The following is a 25985-nucleotide window of genomic DNA, read 5'->3' on the forward strand; positions in this document are numbered from 1 at the left end:
GATATGATCGAGAAAGGGGTGAATGGACATCGGTGTTGGTTGCAAGAGTTAGTATATGAGGAGACTCCTGTCCTACCTTTGGTCGTGCACTGAAATGCTCATTAGAGACTGACCACAATCATAAAGTCAGACTGCTAAACAAATATCTGAAGGGAGGGTAAAATAGGACATCAGAACAGGCAGTGATATAAAGTAAAAACATGAGCAAAAACACAAGCAAGGCACCTAGGCAATTGAGGATACAGGGTTGAAAGTCGCATATAACAACTGGACCTAGAGAAAAGAAAAACAAATGGCACAAAAACGTGGCTATTGGATAGTAAAAATGTAGCCAGTTCAAACAAGGTTGCCCAGGTCCGGGGCAGTAGAAGCATTATCCCAGCTATCCTGTTCCAGTTGGCCCCAGATTTTTATAAGATTGGGTCTTAGATTTTAAACAATAGATCAGTCTGGTATGAGATCACCAGCATCACTTCTGTTATTGAGAGTGGGCACTGAGTCAGTCTACCCTTTCTGAAGATGTAGAATTTGCCTACCTTGAGAGCTGTGACACCCCATCCCCTTCAGTAAGGGGTCATGCTTGGATCCCACCCAGTATGGTTTCAGAGCCCAACATACTACTGAACTGGCCTTGATCATCGCTACTGAGGAAATTAGACTTGCAGTTGACAGGGGAGGATCAGCAGCCTAGATTTGTCAGCTGCCTTTGACACAGTAGACCACAGCACCTTATTATGTCGGCTTCAAGAGGCTGGGGTAGGAGGCCCAGCTCTGGCACGTCTTAAGTCTTTCTTGCTTGATCGGGAACAATTTGTTGAACTAGAAGGTTTTAAATCAAAATGTTTTAGGCTCCCATGTGGGGTGCCCCAGGGCTCATCCTTAAGCCCCACCCTTTTCAACATTTATGTCTCTCCCCTGGCTCACATGATCAAGACTCATGGTTTTGAACTGGTATCATACGCAGACGACACACAGATTATTATATCAATGATAATCTCTGGCAAAATTCATGATACAGCTCTGAATTTTAAGGAGTGCATGAGATGTGTCAGCGAATGGATGGCTGAAAACTGCCTTAAGTTGAATTCAAATAAAACCGAGGTTTTACTTTTGGGTAAAGACATAACATTTTGGTCATCAGAATGGTGGCCACCTGAATTAGGGACTGTTCCCATCCCAGTCACCAAGGCCAAAAACCTTGGAGTTATTATGGAGTCCACTCTATCTTTTTCCCAGCCTGTAAAAATGCTTACTGCATACATTTATTATACTATGAAAATTCTGAAAAAAGTGCTCACATTTATACCAACAAATCAGCAGAAAACAGTGGTGTCAGCGTTAGTGTTATCGAAACTCGATTACTGCAGCGGGTTACTGGTTGGAAATCGGTAGTGGCAAAGCTACAGGTGTTGCAGAACTCCGCTGCGAGTTTGCTCTTTGGACTGGCCAAATACTCGTTGGCTAAACATGCTCTCAACAGGGCGCTGTTGGAAAAGGAATAGTTTAATTTTCTATTCCAACACCTTCCCTACTGTAACGTGGGCTGGAGTTGGAATAGAAAATTAAACTATTCCACTATCCAGCACTTACAGCGCAAGTCGTTGTAACGACTTGCGTTGTAAAAACAGCGTCGTAATGGCACGCGGGGTGAAAGCCCGCGTTGTAATGTCATACAACCAATGGAGAAGCACATCCAGTTTAAAGCCTCATGTATTACCTTTAAGGCATTACTAAATGTAGGCTTTAGTTAGGTGATGAAGCGCTTCAAATGGCATATTCCTTCACGTACACTTTGTTCGGCCTCACTGAAGTTGGTGACAGAGCCTACCTTTAGTCTCCAGAGATGGGGTGGTAAAAGCTTCATTGGTATTACTACAAGAAAGTGGGATAAGCTACCATTTTATCTATAGAATGCTTCTGATCTATTGCCCTTTAGGAAGGGACTTAAGACACAGCCCTTTACTCTGTAAATCTGCCCAAGGACTGGAAATCTAACATCTCAGGTTGCTCTTTGTGCCCATTCTGCATGCACCTAGACGCCCTCGGTAGTAGTGCGCTAAATCAATAAATAAATGCTTGGGATGTCTGAGTGTTGATAGAGTATGGCTTGCTAAGAAGACATGGGCAAGTCGTAGCCACAAGATTACTTGATATGCGATTATGCATGATCCCAGTAATGGTTTAAGACCAGAGGAAGTCAACTATAGCAGAGTCCCGCTGCTTACATCTCCAGCAGTGGGAGTTTGGGCTCATAGGCTTATCTATGGCTTCACAGTGGTGATAAGTAAGCATTGAGAGCTGGTGGGGCTGCTAGTCCGATACCATGTTCAGGAGTCGTAGGTCACCAGATAGTTGAAGCATGCATTGTCTGGGCTCTGAAGTGAGTCTTTCTAATGTCCAGTGCAAAATATTTGATCAGCTTGGTGAGTTCTAAAAGAAGAAATCTATGGATCCTTAAAAGTACCATACCACAGATATATTTTAATCTGGGCTTGTAACCATCTTTAAAGTCTGTTCTACCGGAAGAGGTGACATTTCAACCATCAGAGGAAAGCAGCTGGCATAGAGTCCATCAGTGGTGACATATTTTCCTGCATAATATTGTGAGGATCCCTGTTGATCATTTTGCCAAGGGATTTAATGTCCTTAAAGATCCTTATGAGTAGTGGGTCCTCTAGTATGTTTTTTTTTTTTACAAAAGGATGGCCACAAAGAAAGCTTATTTTTACGCTCTTATCCCCTTTGATCGTGTAGCCTGAGCTTGTAGAGATCAGCTGCAGCACATAGAATGAATGTTGTCCACGAATAGCATGATCTTTTGTTTTCCAGCTTTAGTAGGAATTTCATATACGTCTTGGGATTTGGTAGATCATGACAGCCTATGGCAATAGAAACAACCAAGGGGCTTTGTCAGATGCTGTGTCCTGGATTACTTTGAATATCTCTTTAGCTATTAAACCGCCCTCTCAAGTCAGGTGTTTATTTTTCCATGGGGCAACAATATCGTTAAAGATGCCAGTTTCCCCAGCAGTTGGACCTTCATGGTCATTCATGAATCCTTTACAGATGCAGTCCTCATTAATACATATCACTGAGAGTGGCCTTTGTCAATGGAATTATGCTGCAAGTATAGTGTTATTGCCTTTTCGCTGTGCTTTTGACCTTTTGAAGCGAACAGTGAGTTATTAAGAAATATTGTTTTTGAGTGACCTTTTATCTCCTTCAATAAAAGGCTAGAGTCCCACACTTTTCCGCTTTCTTAATGCAGTCTCATTATGGACTCTGATGTGATTTACCAGCTGCCCAAACAGTCTGATCAGAGGTCACTAATGGCAGATGAAAACCACCTTTTAAGGAGTTACTGTCACTCATGTTTTTTCTGATTTTGCACCCTTTCCAGCCAGTTTGCCCTATAGCTGTCTAATTTAAGTTTACTGAAAGACTCTATCTGGTTTCATGGACTCTGGGTAACACCATGAGGTAAGTTTACTTATTCTTTGCTGTTTCACTCCAAACAAATCACTACCAGGAGCCTGCAGTAGGCCACCTGATCTCTATCAGGAGCTCTCTATAACACCATCTCTTTTAGCAATCTATGATCAGCACCTAGGGTGACAGGGCTGAAAGAACCTAGTACCACTTTGTGGAACCCTTTTTTTTAATTACACATACCGTCTTATAGGTAAGTCTCTAACTTTACCATAGCTAGTTCATTACTTCATGAGATATTTGCCAAGTATATGTGCATATTTTGACCCTACATCCTTGTAGTAATCATGGATCCAGAACCTACATAGAGATCTGCAGATTCTTCAGAGGATCTGAAGGTACTGGTGATTTTAACTTGGTAGCTTATAGTAGCCCTTACAAAATCCGTACAACCTAAGTGAAATTATTGAATCCCCAAATATGTTAGTTTGCAGCTTTTATTACAAGTAACTGTAATTTCAAAGTGAAATTATAGCATAAATGCAGAGCTGAAAGTCTTGTGTTTGGTGGATGGGATGAACACCGGCAGTAGATGCTTTGGGGAATCATGTTGTGTGGATCTCACTAGTTTAGAGATTTTGATTGGTGATGAGGATTGTATTTGTAAGTGATGTAGCAAAAAGGCCCATTCATGCACCTATCTTCACCCTTTCTGTTTTTTGGATTGCGTAAACTAAAATATAGATACACAGATAAAAGACTTTTTTTCTATAAATTTATGAGTTGTTTTTATGTTGGACACCATACCATTAGTTTTTCCGTACCTGGTTATTCTGGTTGTATTTGCACGTGAGGGGTATGTGTGCTGGCTTGCTTGCTTGTTTGTTTGTGGTAAATTAAGAAATTACATTTTCTCATTTGCATGTGCCTGCCCATCTGCTGAATCATGTCTACATAATCTGAGCTGCAACATTTTTCTTTCCAGTGATTCAAGTACAATTTCAATACAAGAACTGCAAATAATGAACTCGTAAAATGAAGCCCAACTGTGACCATCCACGTCTTCTTCCCGAACGGTTGACAGCCCTTCTGCTGTGCTGCTGCTTATGGTGAGTTTCTAACAGCCACAAAGACCAGCTGCTCTTATTTTTCTGCTTCCCACTTCTGACATTACTCAAAGCTTGCTTACTACGTAACTGCATTAAGAGCTAAAAATCTTTATCATCCTTTAACATTGCACTAAGTTAATTTCCTTCAAGCCACTTTGTTCCTTTATCAATTGTTGCCCAGACATTGGCTGCTAAAATGTTACTCTTATTCCCAAACTCCTTCATGAATGAAACCTGGGATTGCTATTATTGCAGAAGCATTGATTAACCCCTTCAGTGCTAATGACAAGGGTAACTCGTCATGGAGTTTCCATTGATTTCAATGGAAAGTCAATGGGAAGAGGGGGATGTACCTTAGCAGCCAAGTGGTTAAGTAGTACTGTGGGCCCCTACTAGTGGAGATAATCCCATCTAGTTATCTATTTATCCTGATGAATTAGGTTATTTTTTTACTACGTCATGGCTGTTGATTGACCTTCTTCAGCTTGCCTAGAAATCATGAACTGTGAAAATATCAAGCTCAGCGACCTTGTCTTGTAGTCTTATCTAAGCCTATGGTGCAACTAAGGCTCCTGCAGATTTATTTGATTCTTATTTTTCATCTGATATTTTCGCATGCCCCATAGTTTAATTGATATTTTTGTTCTGACGGATATTTACAGTGTGTGGGTTGATAGCTATTTACTCCCCTTAACCAGCTGTGCTTTGAAGAAACATGGCTTAAAATGTTAAAAAAAGCCAAACAATAGAGCTATTTTGCTTTGTCGGTGTCGTTTAGGCCATGTTGCTTGCACAGCAGCATTTTTAGACAGCTGTGAGGGTACATTAACAACACACAAACACAATACACACAGGGAAGCATCCTGCCCCTTGCATGAACTTTATGGCCCAACAACCCACACCTTCTCAGGTCAGCAGGTACACATTATCACCCTAATGTCTCACATCAGATAGGCAAAGGCTGCATAGTGACTTTCCCATTCAAGTTCCTAGACAAGTCCATTTCCTCTCCTTAGGGGCACAATACTGTAAGAACTGAGACAAATGATGGTTCAGTCCATCTCCTTTTATAGGGCTTTCCCTTATGCTTCTAGTGCCCTCCTGCAGGACTGTTTTACATGTCATTCTAATCCAAACCCTAGCCCATGACCTGTTTCACAGTATCTCAGCTGGTACATGAGTTGGAAGTGATGTGCTTAAGGTAAAACCGTTTTAAATCTAGGCAGAATACAGGTGACACCATTTGGATAGTTTGATTTCAAATCTGTTTTCATTAGGCTGAGTTATCTTTCAATTTGCATGCACAATGAATCCTCATCAGATAGAGTGGTACACTGCATACTTTATTTACATTACATTACTTTTCAGAATCATTAACTCTTTTTCAAGAAATTAAAGTTCTCTGTGGTTTCTTTTCTTCGTAATAGGCAGACATGCTGAAGGCAGACCATGGCAACCATTGAAGACCTTGCCCAGCAAATAATTGAACAGCAAATGGGAGAGGTGTGTATTCCTGGTCTGTAGTTGTGTTGGTGTGCTTATGTCTTAATTTTGCATAGGTAGCCTAATAATTATGATCACAGGATAAGAACAAAACTATAGCCATAGAAACACCCCCACACATTTGTGATGAGGCATTTAATTGGAAATACACGGGCATGTTGAATTGTACAACATTTATTGTTTGTGATGGATTTCAGTAGATATTAAGACCTAAATACTAGGATCTGAAATGTTTTATATTATATACTGATCTTACCTCTGCATTATGTGTGAGTAAATAGTGTGTAATCTATATAGGAGTCAAATTTAACTGGGAGTGGGATTATTTGTTTGTTTATAACGTTGGTTGGTTCTCTTGGGTGCTGGGCTACCTTGGACCATTGAAACTGCTTATACATTATAAAAGTTGAGTAAAATGAGCCGTAAATGTACTACATTTCTGTTGAGCTGTGTGAGATCCATAAATGGGGTGCAGGATTGATGGAGAGGAGAGTTATGAAATTCAATGCTATTGTTTAGTTTTGGCATTGTTTTGTATAGTTTGTAATATGCATGCTCCCAAAATAAAATATCTGCAAAACAAATGCAGAACATTAAGTAAAAATTAGATTTTTTTGGGAGACCGGCAAGTGACCTGTTTGTAATTGCTTATTGTGGTCTACGTTCTTCTGAAGTGAGCACAATTTAGCAAAAATTGCAGGAGAAGCATTCAATATTATTAACATACCACTAATTCCTGGACCTCTATTTAATAACAACAAAGGACATTCAGAGAAATTCTCCCACTTAAATGACATGGTAAAAAAAAAAAAATCAAGCTCACTCTTGCTCCCTTAAACACTTGTTAAATAGATCATTTTTCATGGAAATCCACAAAGGCCCGTACGTCTTTTCAAGAAATCGATAAAAAGGATCTGATAAATACTATTATGAATTTCAGAACTGCCACACAATTTTGCGGATTCTCTTCTGGCTACTCTTCTTACAGTTATCAATATCTATTTCGCCTTGCCTGACAAAATTCATTAACACTACTGTAGTAGAAAAATTGTCCCTGATTATCTCAAAGTAGGGCCAGTAATCGGGCCCTTTGTCTAATTTTCTCTTTGTAACCAAATCCCTTAAAGTGTGTGGTGGCAGTGTTAAAACAATTTATACCTCAAAGAACCTTTTGACTACCATTACAAACAGTGGGTCCTGCTTTAAACCTACTAGATAATGCAGAACATTTCCTTCTCATTGATCTTGAACTGTTAGTAATGAATAACCTGTTCCGTTCCTCTCTCCTTTTTATCTTGGAAGAACTAATGGGAGTGAATGGTATAGGTCCTAGATGGTTCTCCTTCTAGATGGAGAATTAGTCTCATTAAAGAACAAACATTGGCAAAGCCATTAGCCCTAGACGTTGGGACCAGTTGGGTTTGCCAATTGTTTTTAGCTATGCTGTATAGTATGCCCAATCCTATCAGCTTAGCTAAAGGAAAAAAAGAAAGGTACTGTGACGCAGAAGCCATGCCATTTTGTAAGCAAGTGCTTTAAGCGTGGCATGCATCTACAAAATGACACAAACACTTTAAAAAAAGGTGGAGAGCTAGATGAGCAAAGAAAAAGTAGCACAAAAGAGATTTGTGTGGTGTAGTGGGAGCAACACGCAGGGAGAGCATCACAAAATTTGGAGGTGGGGAAACAGGGAGCAGGCACAGGAAGCAACATGGTGCAGGTGGGTGAGAAAGCAATGTGGGGGGATTAGCATGGACTATGGAGGGGAAAAATAATGACTTAGGTTTGCGACGCCAGCTGTCCATTGAAGGGTCGAAGGGGTTGGCGGTGATCCAGGATGGTTGAAAAGGAGGGATTAAGTTTGAGTTATTTCTTGCAATTGATATCATATCTCAGAATAAGAAAGTATTGAAACTAAAATATCCTAGAGAATACTTCAAGTCATTGGTTTAATGACCCATCCTATTGAGGTTTGAATATGGCAGTGATATACTCATTGACATCCTCCGATCCTCCTTGCCTTTCTAAAAGAAGCTCCACATGTTGTTGCTCGGCTACTTGTAAGTATTAGACTGTCTGTGCACCTCACCCCAGTCACCTTGACATTACCCCCTGTCAAAGCCAGAAGTTCATTAAATTGGCATGTATTCATTAAGTACACTAATACACAACCCTTGGAATACCAACAACCTATCTCGATCTCTGAATGGCTTGCTCCATTTGTCGTGAACTCTTCAATTTTCAGTAACTCATATAAAGTTTTTTCAAATGTTATTTTGCGTTAGTGTCCAACGCCATTCAATCCCATGCTACTTAATGTCGTTACTCTTAACTGCTGACATAGTAAAACCAGAATTTATTTACATCTGAACTAAATTGTAAAACTGTGTATGTCTCTTGAATTCTTGTTCCTATGTTAAGCACTCTTTTATCCATTTGAGTCTGGTTTGTGCTATATAAAACTGTAAATAAATTAAAAACAATATACATTTGCTAGTAAATATTGCAATGTTTGTTCTCTAGACTCTGAATATTGGTGACTTAGTTGCTTTAAGAGTTGAAAGAATAGGAGTAACTTTTTGGCATGCATATGTAGTTACAGGTTTAAGCATTTACTACAATGTGTTTTACAGTTTATTTCAAAGCTTTTAAAGAACTTACGTAATATACACATTTTCTAGTTTTAAAAAAGATATACCGTGCCTAAGTACAAGTGTTAAAAACTGGGGGAAAAATAAATCCGACAAAACGAACAAACTCCCCCCCCCTCCCATCATCTTCCTCCAAGTTCTCCTTTCTTTCTGGAGCTCAGAACATGGATTTAATTGGACATTTTCAGTTGATGCTATTTTTTTAGCAATTGTACTGTATACAATCACAAAACCGGCGTATAATTAGAACCTTTGTCTTAAGAGGAAAGGAGATTCACACTTGATTACACATAAGTCCGAATGTTAAAAAGGTGAAGAATCACTGAAACATGAACATCTGTAGCAGGTTAATAGCCATTTGTATTTCTTTGCCAAATATTCACTTAATTAGCACCTACTGTATTGTAGCTTACAAACAAGAAATGGGCAGCAGAAAACCAGGTTTTTTAAAGATTAATTTTCCATTTATCAAGTAACTCCTACAGTATTTCCGCAAAGGTAAGTGCAACTAAGGGGACACAAGGACGTAGCAAGGAGGATTTTCAGGTCTGGCCGTTCCAGTAACAATTATGTATCGGAATAAAGGATCTTCCTCGCCATTTAGGTCCATAAGCTACCCTACCCCACTTCAGCTAGGTCACTATAGACTAGGAGCTAATGCACTGTCGGTGTAGTGAGACCAGTACTACTATCACATCAGGTGCCCTTATGTATCAGTTATTCTCTTAAAGTCAGATCCATACCCTGCACACCAGAAATGAGATCTGTATATCAAGAAAATATTCATTTGGCACTCGTCCATTGTCTGTGTATTAGAGAGAGACTAGTGTAGCCATTACTAAAGCTATTGTCTCCCGGGCCAGGCCAGTCTGTCATAGGGGAATATTGGACAATCTCTGTTTCTAGATGGTGCTTCCCATATGATTCTATAATATAAATTGAAGATTGTGCATGACCATAAAACGTAATACATTTTACAGTTGGATTCTCTGCATCTCTAGCATGGGGGCTCTTGTAAAAGTGGAACATTTTAAACCATGCTTCTCTAAGAAGAGGGACAATTTCTATTTTGTGTGGACATGGTGCAAAGTCAATAAATAGCCTCTTTTGCTGTAGCATGTCTTCTAAAAGGTTAGTGAAAAGTTGGGGGATAGCAGTTTTGTGTAATACCAAAACTGGCCCTTATGCGGGGGCAGTCTAGGTAAATAGCTTAGTATTGGGGAAGTGGCTAGGTCTAAGGGGCCGATCCGGATCTACTTTTCAGGCAATGGGGCAATTGGTTGTATTTCCAGAGTTGGGTTTGTTCTAAATTAATGTAACCTGCTGGGGAAGAAGATTTCAGATGTGCGTGGGAGGTCATCTCCCTTCAGTATAAAACTCTCCCTTCAGTCAGAACCACATTACTCTGCAGGGTAGGAACTTGACTATGTAGCCGCCAGTCTAACTTTAGCCGTTTGTGAAAGATTCTCCATGTTAAACTTGTTAAAAGTATGATGGAGCTATATGAATTTGATGTTGGTACTTTAGTAGTATATATGAGGAAGGTATCTATGTGTAGTCTTGGCCCTCCAAATTCCTTCTCTGGATATTTATTTGTTGCCTTTCAGTTTCAGTTTCTGGCTACCCTGAAAAAAGATCTGATACTTCTGTCAGTACTACAGAAACTTGGCAATGGGATAACCAGTGGAAGCATACCAAGGACATAGGTAAAGTGAGGGGCAGCCACAATTTTAACATATGTACAATTGTAGTTTTGGCCAACTGGCATAATCATTCGCAGTTTTTTGAATCAGGGGAATCCGATTGTCTCACGCTATCAATTTTAGATTTATGAGGATGGCCAAATATTTAAGTTTGTCTTGTTTTGATTCAATATTAAAGCCTTCAATGGGTCGGGCTTCATTGCTTCCTCGATTTCTTGTATCCAGAGAAGAATGAAAAGTTGCCAGTTGTGGAGCTCATCAAGGGAAGTGACGAATGTGGGACCGTGAGAGTGAGTAAAATATTGTCAGCAGATAGCAAGTTTTTGAAACCCCCTGTCTTAGACATTAATTCATTCATTGTGGTGAATGCCAGAAGTTTTGGGGTGGGGGAGGGGGTTAGGGCTGGTAGGAACATCAATGAGGACAATAAGAACCCTAATCTCAGGTCTGTGTATCTTAAATGTTTTACAAAAAGTTTTGATAGTTTACTCATATCATTTTCCTTTGTTCAATAAAGTAGTTCCCCAGATCTGCCTTCTCAAGAATTCCAAACAGATCACTTCATTCAGTCTAATCAAATCCTTCTCCTCATCTATTAATAACGCATACGTCTCTTCGTGCGGGTCTCATGTAGCCAGAGCAAGATTGTGATGTGCGCGTGGAAATGGGGCCCACTTGTTTCCGGAGACATCCATGGCGTCACTCATCTGTTAGCCACATTTTTATCGCAAGTTTAATGTCTGTATTGACCAAAGAGATGGGGTAATAAATGGCACAGTGTGGTGGGTCTTTTTTATGTGAGTAGAACTGAGATCAGAGCTTTGTTAGACATTAGAGATCTCATTGCATAACCTCTTTTTACATTTCGTAGAGTAATACTACAAGTCAGACTTTCTTATAGAGGTCAAAATGGCAGTGACTCCTTTCTCTTTTGGTATTTCTCCGTTCAGTATACTGCATTCTACAGACAATAAGAAAGGTATTCGTAGGTTGGTAAGGAAGCCTTCTTCGTGAGTTGTATTTCTTGTGTGTGAACTCTATGTGTGTGAACTTTATGAAGTGAGGCTGGGGCATTTGTGATGGCTCAAGGAAATGTACATAGTCTACCCATATCGTTGTAGATGGGGGGGGGGGGGGGGTGATCACTGTGGTTTCTTCTCTTTGCCTGATCTAGGATGCAAGCAGGTTACTGACTTTCTCTTCATGTTCATAATGGCAGTAACTGAGGTGAGAAAGTGCATATACTGCCTTCGAAATATAAAGGGAGTTGAATGTAAGCCTTGCTTTTCTCTAGAAGTTTACAGTGTAAGACATATTTTTAATTGTGGCTATGCTAGAGTATTCCAGTTTCCTAATGTTTCACTTGTTTTCTTCTTGAGCATGGCTGCATCCTGCATTGGATGACCCCTTAAATGTCGCCATTACAAATGCCTATAGTGTCTGTGCAAAAAACACTGAACCCTTGTTGATCGCAGGAGACATTCATACACCATAGCTTGTTCATTGCAACATGGAGGCCCTATTGTAAAGTTGGCATTATTGGTCCATGGCTCTAAAGAGCCCTTTAAAGGAAGCTGTGGTTTGCTTACAAGGAATTATGGAATCCATAGTCTAGTATGTTCAACACAAGTTTTTAGGGTCTGCTGAAAAAGTTTCCAACAGGGCACAAATTCTACAAATTAGATAATAAATATTGTAAGCATCCTTTAGTTACTAGACAGAATCGTCTCAGCAAGTAATGTACAAGACTGTGTGCACCAAGTACTAACCTATGCTCATATGATTGTTTTACTTAAGTAGATTGGTTATTTGTACAGTTTTCACCACAGAATTGTGGCTGCAGTTAGTCTAATCTTTAGCACCTCCAAATCCATGTTTATTTTATGTGAACAGTCTCTCTTTGAACAGTGTACACTCTATGCAAAATGTGCACATAGTAGATACTTTTTAATACTCTGTGGTGCATTTCTCATGATTTTTGCTGTCTGCAAATAGTGTGGTAAAGAGTAAACTCTCTCCATAGAGTAAACAGTACCCACTATTCTACTCCTACAAACTTCATTTCTCAGTGTAGGTTCAGTGACTGTGAGTGATTTGATCCAGGTAAAGACTGCCCGTAGTAGGACATTAGTATAAGGGCTTGAGTATCTGGAGGAACTTTGATTTGCCCGAACAGTTGTATACAGATTGAGCACAGTGTGCAGCACAGGATACCCTTTTATCTGTGGTTCATAGTCAACATGATGTTGGCTTCACATGAAGTGTATGCTATACTGAAACAAACTTGCTTCACCTATGGGAGGGGGTTGTGTGTATTATAGCAGTAATATTATTATTTTATGTTATGGTGACTTGTAGAGCACACTGCTGCCCCAGCAAAGGGGCGTTCCGGCGCTGAAAACAGAAAACTGCAAAGCTGGTAGCAGAGCAAGACCGCTTATAACGGAGGGAAGAGGAATGTTTTCACAGCTTTACGGAAAGGCAGGTCGGATTTTATACTGCGAATAGAAACGGGAAGCATATTCAAGAGCTTCAAGGCCAACACACAGAAAGAGCGCCCTCCAGCACAGGCCCTCCTCACCCTGGGGACAGCCACAAGATTCTGTCCCATGGAACGAAGTTGGCAGGAGGGAGTATAGAAGGTATGAAGATTGGTCAGGATGCGTGGAGATGAAAAATTAAGAATTTAAAAAGTAATGCAGAAGGCCTTGAAGTCTAAACACTTGGCCTTGGGCAGCCAATGGAGGCGGCGGATGGCATTAGAAGTAGAACACCTCCACGGCAGGCCAAGGAGAGCTCGAGCCGCTGCATTCTGAACCCTTTGTAGTCTGACAATCTCAGACTGATTAACCCCCAGATAAAGAAAAGTGGCATAGTCCAGTCTTGACAAGATCAAGGCCTGGACAATGACCTGCCTAATAGGGGGATAAAAAAAACTGAGTTCTGAGCCCCCTTAGTAACCCAAAACAAGTCCCTGCCACCTTCTTGGTTTGGGTTCGAAATCAAAGGGCAGTGTCTATCCAGACACCTAGGTTTTTTTTTTGTTTGTTTTCTTTAAAATTATTTTTTGGGGTATTTTTACAGTATAATAACCAGAGCAAAAACAGCATTACACAGACATTAGTACGAGCATATACACATTCTCTATTTGAAAGAATTCAACATCAGCACCTCTCAATGCGATCTTGTCAATGGTAAAGTTATAGCAACTGACAACACCTGGACTCAAGTCATGCTCCCTGTGGTGCGCTGTTATCTCTTGTGTCAACACCGCTAACACACAAACTATGAGGAAGTGTGGGGGAAACAGCGGCCCCTAAACTGCCCAGGGGGTCGACTATGTGTTGGGGACTTCGTCGGCGGGAGTACTCCCTGTCTGGGAATCTGTGTCAGAACTATCAGGGGCCTCTGGCGTGCTTCTCTTCGTCATGTATAGGGACCAAACATGTTTGGGTCTGTTGCGGGGGGGGGGGGTGTATGGTGTAACAGCTCACTGTAATTTTCTGTTTGTGAACAACATATCTCTAGACCATTGCGCCAATGTGGGTGTCGGGCCGCGCAGCCAGCAGGCGGCAATACATCTTTTAACAAGGAGAAAAGCCATGTCCACCAGACGCCTGTGTGACTTAGGAAGTGGCTTGGAATAGCCCAGTATAGCTAGAAGCGGGTCCGGGGTTAGCACATGCCCGTTACGCGATTCACCTCGTGAAAGACCTCCTCCCAGAAGTGAGCGATCTCTGGGCAGGACCACGCGACGTGTAAAAAATCGTCAACCTGCGTGCCGCATCGGTCGCATCGTAAGTTCTCGCGTAGGCCATATCGGTATAGTCGTTCCGGCGTATAATACACCCTGTTTATAAATTTGAAGTGGACTAGCCGATGACTTCCGTTAAGGGATATTCTCTTGGTGCTCAGGCATCAATACCACAATTTATCATCCGGCAGCTCAGTTTGCAGGTCTTGTTGCCAAGGCAATCTCGGTTTGGTATATGCGCCGTCCCTAGTGGCCAATGCCGTGTGATAGAGCCATAGAGCCTAGACACCAGTTTGGTCGCAGACTGTGCCTTGATAACAAAAGTCAAGGCAACAACCTCTGGAGGTTCTGCCATGTCCTCCCCAAGGAGTTCCCTTAAATCCTGCCTCGTTCTGTGCAGCTGGAACTTCCCTAAAGCTGAAGGTGACTCCGCCCCCTCTACAATGTCCGCCAAGGTGCGGGCGACTCCGTCCGCAAAGAGGTCTCCCATATTATGTACATTCAGCGTCCGCAGCGCTGCGATAGCTCCTCTGTCCCTGCATGGCGCCAGCCAGTGGCACCAGTCGAGGCGAGCCAATGGGCAACACAATAAATTGGCAGCGAGCGCGTCAAGCATACAGTGCCACGTGTGGGTGACCGAGGTTAGGGAATCTAATATACCAGGGCGTCTGTAGCGCGGTGAAAACAGAAGGGCTGGCAGCGGTTTGGGATCAGCCACAATGTTTTCAATCCGTATGTGTGGGAGGTCGGGGGGGCGGCGTGTATCCAATGATATGCATGAGAGCCCTGTGCAACCCTATATTATAGCTCGAGATCAGGAGCGCTTAGGCCGCCCATCGGGTACGGGAGCGTCAATATTGACCAGGCCACACGTGGCTGCTTGCCCGCCCATGCCAAACGGACCATCAGCAACTGCAATCGTTGGAAGAAATGCTTGGATAAGACCGTATGGATATTCGTAAATAGGAAGAGAAAACAGGGTAATACAATCATTTTCATCAAAAACACCCTGCCCATCAGTGACGGTGGGAGGCGAATCCAGCTGTCCATGTCCTCTTCTAAGTTGGAGATGGCAACACCATTATTCTCGCTCAAGACTATCTCTGAGTCGGTATGGAGACGGATGCCCAAATATCGCACCAGGTCTGTGGTCCATTGTAGTGGGTATTCCGGTTTGAAACAAACCGTGCTCGGCGTCAGGGGGAACATGATGGATTTGCTCCAGTTGACTTGAATACCTGAGAGGGAGCCAAACAGTACCACCTCGCGTAGAACGGGCGAAAGGTTGGTCTCATGGTCCCTAAAATATAGAAGGGTGTCATCAGCATATGTAGACACAATAAGTCGATAGTTCGGGAATCGTATGCCCCGCTGTCCGTGATATTCCCGCAGCACGCAAGCTAGTGGTTCAGCAGTCAGGGCATAGCAGATTGGGGACTGGGGGCATCCTTGTCTTGTGCCCCTGAAGATTCGTATGGGATCGGTGACCAGTGTAGCAATCCGGATACGGGCATATGGCTCATTGTACAATGTCGCCAGTAATTGGAGGAACACCGCTCCAACCCCCATTCGGCTCAGGACTTGCCTCATGAAGGGCCATTCAACAGAGTCAAAGGCCTTTTCCATGTCCAAAAAGACTGTGATGGCAGAGACCTCAGGGCGTGTGTGCTGCATAGCCGCGAACACTGTTCTCAAGTTGTAGGTCAAGTTCTGGCTAGGCACAAAGCCGGCCTGTTCCAGGGCGACCAAAGTGGTGACCAGGGGGCTAAGACGATTGGCAAGTATCTTTGCAAAGATCTTCGTATCAACATTCAAGAGGGATAATGGCCTGTACGACGCACAATCATTCGGGGGTTTTCCCGGCTTAAGTATGGCAACCAGGATCACCTCCCGCATAGTCTGGGGCATGGTTCCAGAGACACACATGTCCTCAAATAATGTAAGAAGGTGTGGGAGTAGGAGGTCCTGAAACGCTTTGTAGAAGGCGACGGTGAGACCATCACTTCCAGGGGCACTCCCTGCTCTCATCTCCGAGAGGGCCAAAAATGATCTCGCCTCGGTCAATCTGCCGCATTAAATACTCGCGGTGTAGGTTGGACAAGCATGGTAGCTCTATATGGGACCGTAGTCAAGAATACGAATGGGGCAGATCCACGCGCGGAGTAGAGACCTGCATAATAGTCTCTGAACCTCTCCACCACCTGGGTCTTCGTGAGCGGAGAGCCATCTTGCGCTGATTCCATAGGTGGTATAGCAGTTCTGTGCCCGTGTTGTTTTATGATCTGCGCAAGGACCCTCCCCGGTCCCCCCCCCCCCACCCCCACCCCCACCCCTTCGCCATACGTTCTGGCAGTGGCATATTTCCCGAGGTGTTTTAGCTCAGCATCCGCCTCCTCGTAATATTCACGGAGCGTCCGCATCAGTTCATCATTGGGAGCAGGACCCTGGTCCATCTCGCGTGCAGATTCTAGTTCCTCTAAGTTATATTCTAGTGTCGCCAGTCTATCCCGTATCGATTTGAAGACCCCCGAGTGTTTTGAGTTAGTAATCCCCCAATGTACACCTTGAATGATTCCCAGATGATCTGGAAGGAGTCCACTGACCCCACATTAGCCTCAAAGAACGTCTCGATGGACTTGGCCAATTCCTCCCTAAATACACTGTCGAGAAGGGAGTATGGTGGAAAGCGCCATGAGAACGGGGGAAAGCGCTTCTTGGGGGAAACGAGCAATATTAGCAATGGGGAGTGATTGGAGTAGGTGAGTGGTAGAATCGTGCATGAGCGGATCTGTTGAAGTAAGTGTCGGGAGGCAAACCAATCTATTTTAGTATGGATATTGTACTGTGCAGAGTAGCGCGTGAAGCCCCCCTGCTGTGGATTCCCGTGTCGCCAGACGTCGACCATGCCATACCTCAATAGTGCCGACTCCACGACCCTTGCCGATGCCGAGGGACGTCTGTCCGGGCCATCCGACCTATCTATCGAGGGGTGTCTAGTAAAATTAAAGTCTCCACCCCACAGTATGTGTTCCTGGGCATATGGCTGCATGGCCGCCGCCAGGTTCGTGTAAAAGTCTGGGTGGTCATAGTTCGGGCCATAAACATTTAGGATAAAAAGTTCCAGTCCCTTGCCGTGGTACTTAGAGAGGGCAGATCTACCCTCCAGGTAAGTTACCAGGGGCGCCAAGGGTATTAATGATCTCGGGTTAACCCATGTCATAACCCCTCTAGCAGGTGAATTAAAGCCCGAAGAGTGAATGTTGCCCGCTAGGCCTTTGGAGCGTAACATGGGGCTGTCCGGGTGTAGGTGTGTCTCCTGCAAGAGGGCAATGTATACTTTGTGTCTGTAGAGATAGCCTAAGACCTTTCGGACCTTACGATGGTCATTGGGACTGCACATGTTCCTGGTGAGCAAAACCAGCGAGTCAGGAGTGCCATCAGAATCAGTTACAGGCGTGTCAGTAGCGAAAAGACATAACTTCGAGACTCAAGCAGAAGCTGTGTAGTCTGGCCGCACCATTTCAAAGCTGTGTAACAGAACCCATCATAACGAACAAGACCTACAAGATCCCCCCCCAACCAGAACCCCCCGTCCCCCTCCTGTGCTAGAATAGAAGCATGATAGGCCAAATTATACAGTCAATACCTTGCAATACAATAAACTGCAAATACGCAGATAGCAACTCTGCAAAACCAACAACTCCCCATACCCACCCAACGCCTGCCCATCCCCAACTTGGCTGCAACCCCAACCCTCCCTTCCTGCTAACAACCCCCCCACCCTAGCCCGAACAATAAAACACATCCCAGGTGTGATTCACTCCGAGGCGGATGTAGCTCGCAAAAATAAAAAGGTATTAATGACGCAGTGAGGGCATACGTCACTATCCACCAGGCAGGGATACACTCAGCAGCCTTGAAGTGTATTAAAGCTAAACTGGGCCGAGCCCTCCGTCCTAGGGAGAACCCATCCATATGAAACAGCCGGCCCTCATTCCTCGTGTGGCTTTGGGAGTGCAATCTGTTAGCCGCCCAGGGGACCTCGGAGGTCTGGCATAGGTACTCAATAATTCACTCTCCAAAAATCCTCCCCAGACCAACCGGGAAGCAGTTCCCTCCCCCGCCACCCACAACCAATAACATTCAACAGTCAAAGTTAGAAGAAGCATTTAGTCCTGCTCGTCCAGTGACCCTCCCACTGCTTCATTCAAGAGGTGTCTTTCCGGGGAGGTACGCTGCTCCTTCGCCCAGTCCTTCAGCGCTTTCTGTAGGGCCTTAGGGTCGGTGAAGATTAACGAACGCCCCTGCCGGTTAACTCTCAACTTGGCCGGGTACAGCATGGCATAATCCGCTCCAAGATCGCGCAACTGGCTTTTCATGGGAGCAAATAGACGTCTTGCCTCTTGGACTCGTACAGTGAAGTCTGGGAACAGCGAGATTGTCGACCCCTCGAATCTCAGCGGCTGCTTCTCACGGGCCAGGTGGAGGGCCACATCTCGATCCCTGTAATTTAATAATTTCGCAATTATCGGTCTGGTGGGTGCTTCCGGTTTCGGTCTCGGGCTGAGGGAGCGGTGGGCCCTCTCCACAACAAACATTTCGGAGAAGGAGGTTTCGCCCAGGAGTGTTTTTAATAGTTTCTCAGTAAAGAGTTCCATATTCCCAGTGGGAGTATTTTCTGGCAAGCCCGTGATACGTAGGTTACAGCGCCTAGAGCGCGCCTCCAGGTCCTCTGTCTTGTCTTGCAGTATCTGGAGTACCTTGCCCAGCTGTTTATGCTCTGCCTCCAGGGTAGTCTGAGCCTCTTCCGCCTCCGTTAGCCGTCGCTCTGACATATCCAATCTTTCAGCGTGCTTATCTATTCATTTGGCCATGCGGTCCATTCTGTATGTGAGAGCGTCCATCTTGGCGCCTAAAGAAGGTATGCCACCTTGCAGGTTCTTTTCCATGTTTACCAAAAGGGCAAGGATATCTAGATCTGGGTCGTCCGCTGCTTGCTCACGCTCGCCCTGTCCATCCTCATATTGCGACTGCAGATGATTACTTGGTGTGTACTGCAGGTAAGTAGAGTAAGTAAATGTTCAGCTAGGTTTTTAGGTCGAGCAGACCTAAAAAGCATGCGAAGCATGCTTTGTCTGCGAAGACCACTTTTGCTGGCGTGTCTGGGGGAATGTGAGACAGCGATCGGCCACGCGCCTCGCTGTCTCAGATTCCTTCTCGAGGGCGCGCACGTCGCTGTGCACATCCCCTGCCTGGCATTCACTCTCAATCACACACACATACACCCACGCAGGCACAATGCATACACACACGCACAAGCGCCCATGCATGCACGCACGCACATACATACATGCAGAGACCCCCCCCACACATACACACACAAGAGAGCACTGAGGCCCCCCCCAGCCCTTTGGAACCAACCTCAGGTTGTGTACAGAAGGGGTCCGCGTCAGCGGCCTCAGCCGCCACTCCTGACTACAAACAGACAAACGGGCAGACAGACACTCGCCTACACACCACCTCCCCCCCACCCACCACCAACCAGTCATCGTGCTATTTTAACACGCACACACACACATGCATACATACACACGCATACACACACGTGCGCACACACACACACACGCGCACACATCCCCCTCACACCCCACTCACCAGGTTCTTCTTGCGTGTCCCTCGGCAGCCAGCGGGCCATTCCGGGTAACAGGCGGGAGCCGCGGGGCTCACCACGAGCACGGGAGCCCCGCTAGCTAACATGGAAATCCTCCAGCGGCCACAGGAGCGCCTGCTTCCTGTTTTTGTCCGTCCCCGTCCCAACAAAGCTTGCCTGACTTCCTGTTGAAGCCGGGCTGCGGCGGTGAGTTTGCTTGTTTTTTTTGTTACTGTCACACCGAGTGTCAATTTCACTGTGTCCAGAGGCTCGACTTTGATGAGCCCCCAAGCTCACGCTTACCAATTTAGCTGCTGAGTTGCTAGAAGGGTTATCACAGCTATTTGCAGGTGCCGCCCTCATAAAAGGTCACTTGGCAGGTGCCATTTTTTGCTAATAATAACCATAGTTCCACTTCTAGCTCTTTTACACTACATAGGTCAGACCACTTGGCAATTCGGTTTCCATTATAGCAACCCCCGGACATAACAAACCTGTAAGTGGAACAGAAAAAGCCTGTGGTTTTCTGCTCAGAAAAGGTCACTGCAGAAAGAATTAGCAGGCCCCATTTTTAAACCAATTTCCGTTAGTGAAGAGTCTGTCTGACACAATCACATAATCTGTCAGATTAATGAGCGGTTAAAAGCCCGGGCGAGCGAGGGGCGTGTTTATTGCCGAACCAAGATGCCTGAGCGCGCGCGCAGGTATATTTATTAGCCTAACGGAGACTCCTTGAAGTCGCACGTCATCATAACATCGACCGGATATGGCCGCATGGGCGGACTAAAAATTATGTCAATCAACTGGCTCCTTCTAAAGTTCTGGGGCCAGTCCCATGCTGGTTTATAACAATCTTGTTTTTAAAGCTGTGTTGTGCAAGACATATTCTGTGCCGCATCCTCGGCCTCCCAGTGTTAACAAACGCTAAGCCCTCACAATCAGCTGTCCACAGCTCATGACCACAAGATGGAGGGACTCATCTCCTGAATAACACAAACAAGCATTTGCAATGCAATAGGACTCGCCTTTACGCGAGTTTAAGCTATTGGCATTGTAAATGACAATGCCTTTTATTTATGTTATAAAAACCAAAACATAAATAAAAGGCATTGTCATTTACAATGCCAATAGCTCAAACTCTCACAACTGCGAGACCTATTGCATTGAAAATGCTTGTTCAACTTGGTGATATCTTGTAGCACAATACTCCTAAAAGTAGCAAAGAATCCCCACAAAAAAGTAGACTGTATATGTAGTTTCAGATTTACATGAACAACTGATGGACCCATTTATGGCTGCTTGCTAATGGAAACCTATATGCAAATACATAACAAATAGATTACATCTCAATCTAAATAAACTGTATTTGCATGGGGTCTGTCTCACAAAATAAAACTGGCCCAACAAGCTTAACAAAATAACATTTTCTTTGGCACCCCTGTGCAACAAACTGAAAAATTGACAACACAGACTACTATTTGGAGAGCAATTATATTTTGCCTCCTGGGGAAAAAAAATAATCTTAATTTTTATAAAAATGATTGCCTTTCATTCACTTTGGCCTTGATATGTAGCACAATCCTACTAAAAGTAGCAAGGAAGCCCCAAAAATAAACTAGGCCGCATATCTAAAGTTTCAGAATGACCACATAACCAACTAATAGACACATTAATGGTCACAGGATTATGTAAACCAGTAAATAAATACGTAACAAATACAAGAGATAAAAAGAAAAATCACAATAAATCTGATTGCCACTGTGTAGTTTTACTTAGTATTATCAAAGATAGGAATTCCTCAAATATTACCTGCCTAATCACTTTCCACCCGTTTGACAATTCACCACAAAACCTTATCTGACCTAAAGCATTTTCTACATTTTGAGATGATGTGGAATATTTTGTGGTGAATAGTTCAGGGGGTGCAAAGATAAAAGGGGGTCCCAAAACTTGTTTTTCCACTAATGCATTTTCCTTAGACTATTGTTTTTGACGTAGCGAGAAAATGGCTGAATGGATTTACATGAAATGTGACTGGGTTATACATATGGTGCAGAGATGATTCTTTTTGGGTAATGCAATTAAGTAGGACAAGTATTTTTTTCAATTTCAGTTCTAAAGCCTTTAAACTTAGTGATATCTGTCACTTGAGTACTTTTGCAGAATTTCACAATTTCTCAGTTATATATGGACTGGTCATCCCCATGTACCACGGAAGGCAGCAAAGTTATCATTGTATACCATGGCCGAAAGTATAACTAATGTCTAGCACTTTACTCCACTCTGACCGTTTCTAACACTGTATGACGCAGCACTTCACTCTACTGTACAATGTATAACAGATTCCTCAACCATACGCCACTTTGATGTGTGCCATCCCACTCCACTATAATCCACTGTGCCCTACTCCACTGTACGTCACTCCTCTGTACACCACTCCACTCTATGCATTTCTACTCTATGCCACTCCGCTCTTTTACACTCCACTATACAGTATTCCACCGTCTGCTATTACACTTTATGGTAATCCACTGTACGCCACAACAATATATTCCACTCCACTCTACACCGCTCTATTGTATGAAACACTCCTCCGCTCTATATATCTCCATACTTCATGGTACTCTATAACATTCTACTCCACTACCCCCGTACACTCCACTGTCCAACTCTATTCTACACTCTATACCAGAGTTTTTCAAACTGGGGCACGCCCCCGGAGGTGTGGATGGGTTCCCAAGGGGGGCAAACACCTCTGCAATTACATGCAAATGATTACGGCCTGGAAGTGCAGTGATGTTTACTTTCTGCATTTCCAGGCTGACTTCATTTACTATTAGTGCCGGGGGGACGGGGGTCAGTGAGTTTGCTGTCAGGGACAAAGAGGTTGCTTTAAAGACAAGCATTTGCAATGCAATAGGTCTTGCATTTGCGAGATTTTGAGCTATTGGCATTGTAAATGACAATGCCTTTTATTTATGCCTTTAAAAAACCTACAATAATAAAAGGCATTGTCATTTACAATACCAATAGCTCAAAATCTCGCAAATGCAAGACCTAGTGCATTGCAAATGCTCGTCTTTAAAGCAACCTCTTTGACCCTGACAGCAAACTCATTGACCCCCGGCTGATGCAGCCCTCCCTGCCCCAATACACAAAACACTGTCTGCGGAGGTGATGGCACATCCCTGGACAGGAAACCTATTGTCCAGGCCTCCCCTGCCGGAGTTTCGTCCCGCAACATGAGGACTCATGTCTGTGGCAGCAGCATCTATTTTGTGATGCTGAGGCTCTGTTTAACTTTAACCGGGTAAACCAGTAACTACATGTCTTCTCCCTCTAGAATGGTGGAATGCTACCCCCGCCGCCAGGACTGGCGGGGGTGATGGGGGGGGGGTAGTATTCCAAAGTGTTTGACACCTTACACAACATGTTTTGATAAAGCCAAACCAAAGTTAGCATTAACTCCGAGGATTATAATGCACTTAAGAGTATATGGTATGGCTATATCATAGAACATCTATAAGGAGATGGTTCAGAAAGCTGCAGAGGGGCTCAGCTCATGCTAGGGCACCCTCTCACATAAAACCAAGCACTCTGCCTCCAGGATTGTTAATTGCAAAAAACACAGTTGATGGACAGAATGTAGAACAATGTCATACATTCACCCTAGTACAAGGATCTGGGCCTAAATCCATCGTTTTTTTGCACTCCACACCACCCTGGGTTAGACACTGGCTATATGCAAATCAGCTCTGACCCTGTGCCTCATGGGAACAGTCCAGTCCGAACTACCAAGCCATGTCTTTCCCAGACCGGAATCAAGCATCCAAGGACCGGTTTCTGGCTATCAGCCTTCATTCAGCCTGGATAGCTCGACTCCAGTGGTGTGGAGAGCCTGGGACTCACGGCTGAGCATACCCAGCCCACTCTGGGTGAAAATTGCAAAAAACACAGTTGATGGATAGAATGTAGAACAATGTCATACATTCACCCCAGTACAAGGATCTGGGCCTAAATCCATCGTTTTTTTGCACTCCACACCACCCTGGGTTAGACACTGGCTATATGCAAATCAGCTCTGACCCTGTGCCTCATGGGAACAGTCCAGTCCGAACTACCAAGCCATGTCTTTCCCAGACCGGAATCAAGCATCCAAGGACCGGTTTCTGGCTATCAGCCTTCATTCAGCCTGGATAGCTTGACTCCAGTGGTGTGGAGAGCCTGGGACTCACGTCTGAGCATACCCAGCCCACTCTGGGTGAAAATTGCAAAAAACACAGTTGATGGACAGAATGTAGAACAATGTCATACATTCACCCCAGTACAAGGATCTGGGCCTAAATCCATCGTTGTTTTGCACTCCACACCACCCTGGGTTAGACACTGGCTATATGCAAATCAGCTCTGACCCTGTTCCTCATGGGAACAGTCCAGTCCAGTACCAAGCCATGTCTTTCCCAGACCGGAATCAAGCCTCCAAGGACCGGTTTCTGGCTATCAGGCCGGGCTTCCGGGCTCAATATATAAGACCTTGAGGCAAGCTCTCAAAGCATTAAAACTGGAAGAATCCTGGCTTTTGCCCATGACTTATTCTGCTTTCAAGCTGATAACCAAGAAAGCAGTCAAACAAGCATCATTACTCATGGATAAAGCGGCAATGGCTGGCAAAAACCATGCCTGGATCGTTTTGCCGTCATATACCCACCTAAAACCTCAGGAATATTTGAAAGAATGCTTTAGGGACCACTACAAAAGGAAACTAACCCTGTTAAGGCTGGGCTGCTTTTCGACCAAAGATCTCACTCCAAGATGGCTACGGCTGTGGGAAACTCCCGACTGCCGCCTCTGTGGCAACGGCGCAGAGTCTTTACTGCACCTTATATGCATATGCCCGGCACTTCAGAATCTTAGAAAAATGCTTCTTCAATCACTTCTAAGAGAAGCCCAGGTGAGAACTTGTAGGGCGGCGGTGATAAGATGCCTAAGTGGAACTTGGATAGAACTCTCATGTAAAACCATAACATTTTTGAACCTCGCTGCTATAGAGCTGGAAAACAGGACAGCAATCAAAGAGGTCTCCGGACAATAGGCCAGGCTTTGGCCGCCACTTACTCTTCCACTCCTTTCCCCTCCTCTCCAAACGGTCGCCTTTTTGTATTACGAGTTAACGTGCCCCCTATGTGAACTCCTATTATTCTCCCATACCTTTTCACCTCTCCCCTTCTTATTACGAGTTCAAAATAATGTGTATCCAGAACGAACACACAAGACTCCTTTTATTCTTTTTCCTTTTAGACCTTTCCCCTTTTAGACCTTTCCCCGCTAATTTTGCATATTTTATGATATTAGTTTTTAAGTTGATTCAAAGTTGATTTTGTGCTGTTTTTATGATGAAAATGTTGCTTCCATGGTGGTAAGTCCACCCTTTTATGATTTTATTAAATCAAATAAAGTATTCTCTATCTGGCTATCAGCCTTCATTCAGCCTGGATAGCTCGACTCCAGTGGTGCGGAGAGCCTGGGACTCACGTCTGAGCATACCCAGCCCACTCGGGGTGAAAATTGCAAAAAACACAGTTGATGGACAGAATGTAGAACAATGTCATACATTCACCCCAGTCCCAGGCTCTCCACACCACTGGAGTCAAGCTATCCAGGCTGAATGAAGGCTCATAGCCAGAAACCGGTCCTTGGATGCTTGATTCCGGTCTGGGAAAGACCTGGCTTGGTAGTTCGGACTGGACTGTTCCCATGAGGCACAGGGTCAGAGCTGATTTGCATATAGCCAGTGTCTAACCCAGGGTGGTGTGGAGTGCAAAAAAACGATGGATTTAGGCCCAGATCCTTGTACTGGGGTGAATGTATGACATTGTTCTACATTCTGTCCATCAACTGTGTTTTTTGCAATTTTCACCCCGAGTGGGCTGGGTATGCTCAGACGTGAGTCCCAGGCTCTCCACACCACTGGAGTCAAGCTATCCAGGCTGAATGAAGGCTGATAGCCAGAAACCGGTCCTTGGATGCTTGATTCCGGTCTGGGAAAGACATGGCTTGGTAGTTCGGACTGGACTGTTCCCATGAGGCACAGGGTCAGAGCTGATTTGCATATAGCCAGTGTCTAACCCAGGGTGGTGTGGAGTGCAAAAAAACGATGGATTTAGGCCCAGATCCTTGTACTGGGGT

General features: G+C 44.3%; 1 protein-coding gene across 1 annotated transcript in view; it reads left to right on the plus strand.

The window, feature by feature from the left end:
• Positions 1-25985, plus strand: part of NR2C1 (nuclear receptor subfamily 2 group C member 1) — a 424839-nt gene that overhangs the window by 32566 nt on the left and 366288 nt on the right. Inside the window, exons 2-3 of the mRNA XM_078648543.1 lie at positions 4415-4538; positions 5966-6041. Of these exons, the coding sequence (XP_078504669.1) occupies positions 5988-6041 (54 nt within the window). The 5' untranslated portion in view covers positions 4415-4538; positions 5966-5987. The remainder of the gene's footprint in view (positions 1-4414; positions 4539-5965; positions 6042-25985) is intronic.

Source organism: Lissotriton helveticus, chromosome 1_1, assembly GCF_964261635.1.
Source record: "Lissotriton helveticus chromosome 1_1, aLisHel1.1, whole genome shotgun sequence".
Classification (NCBI taxonomy): Eukaryota; Metazoa; Chordata; class Amphibia; order Caudata; family Salamandridae; genus Lissotriton; species Lissotriton helveticus.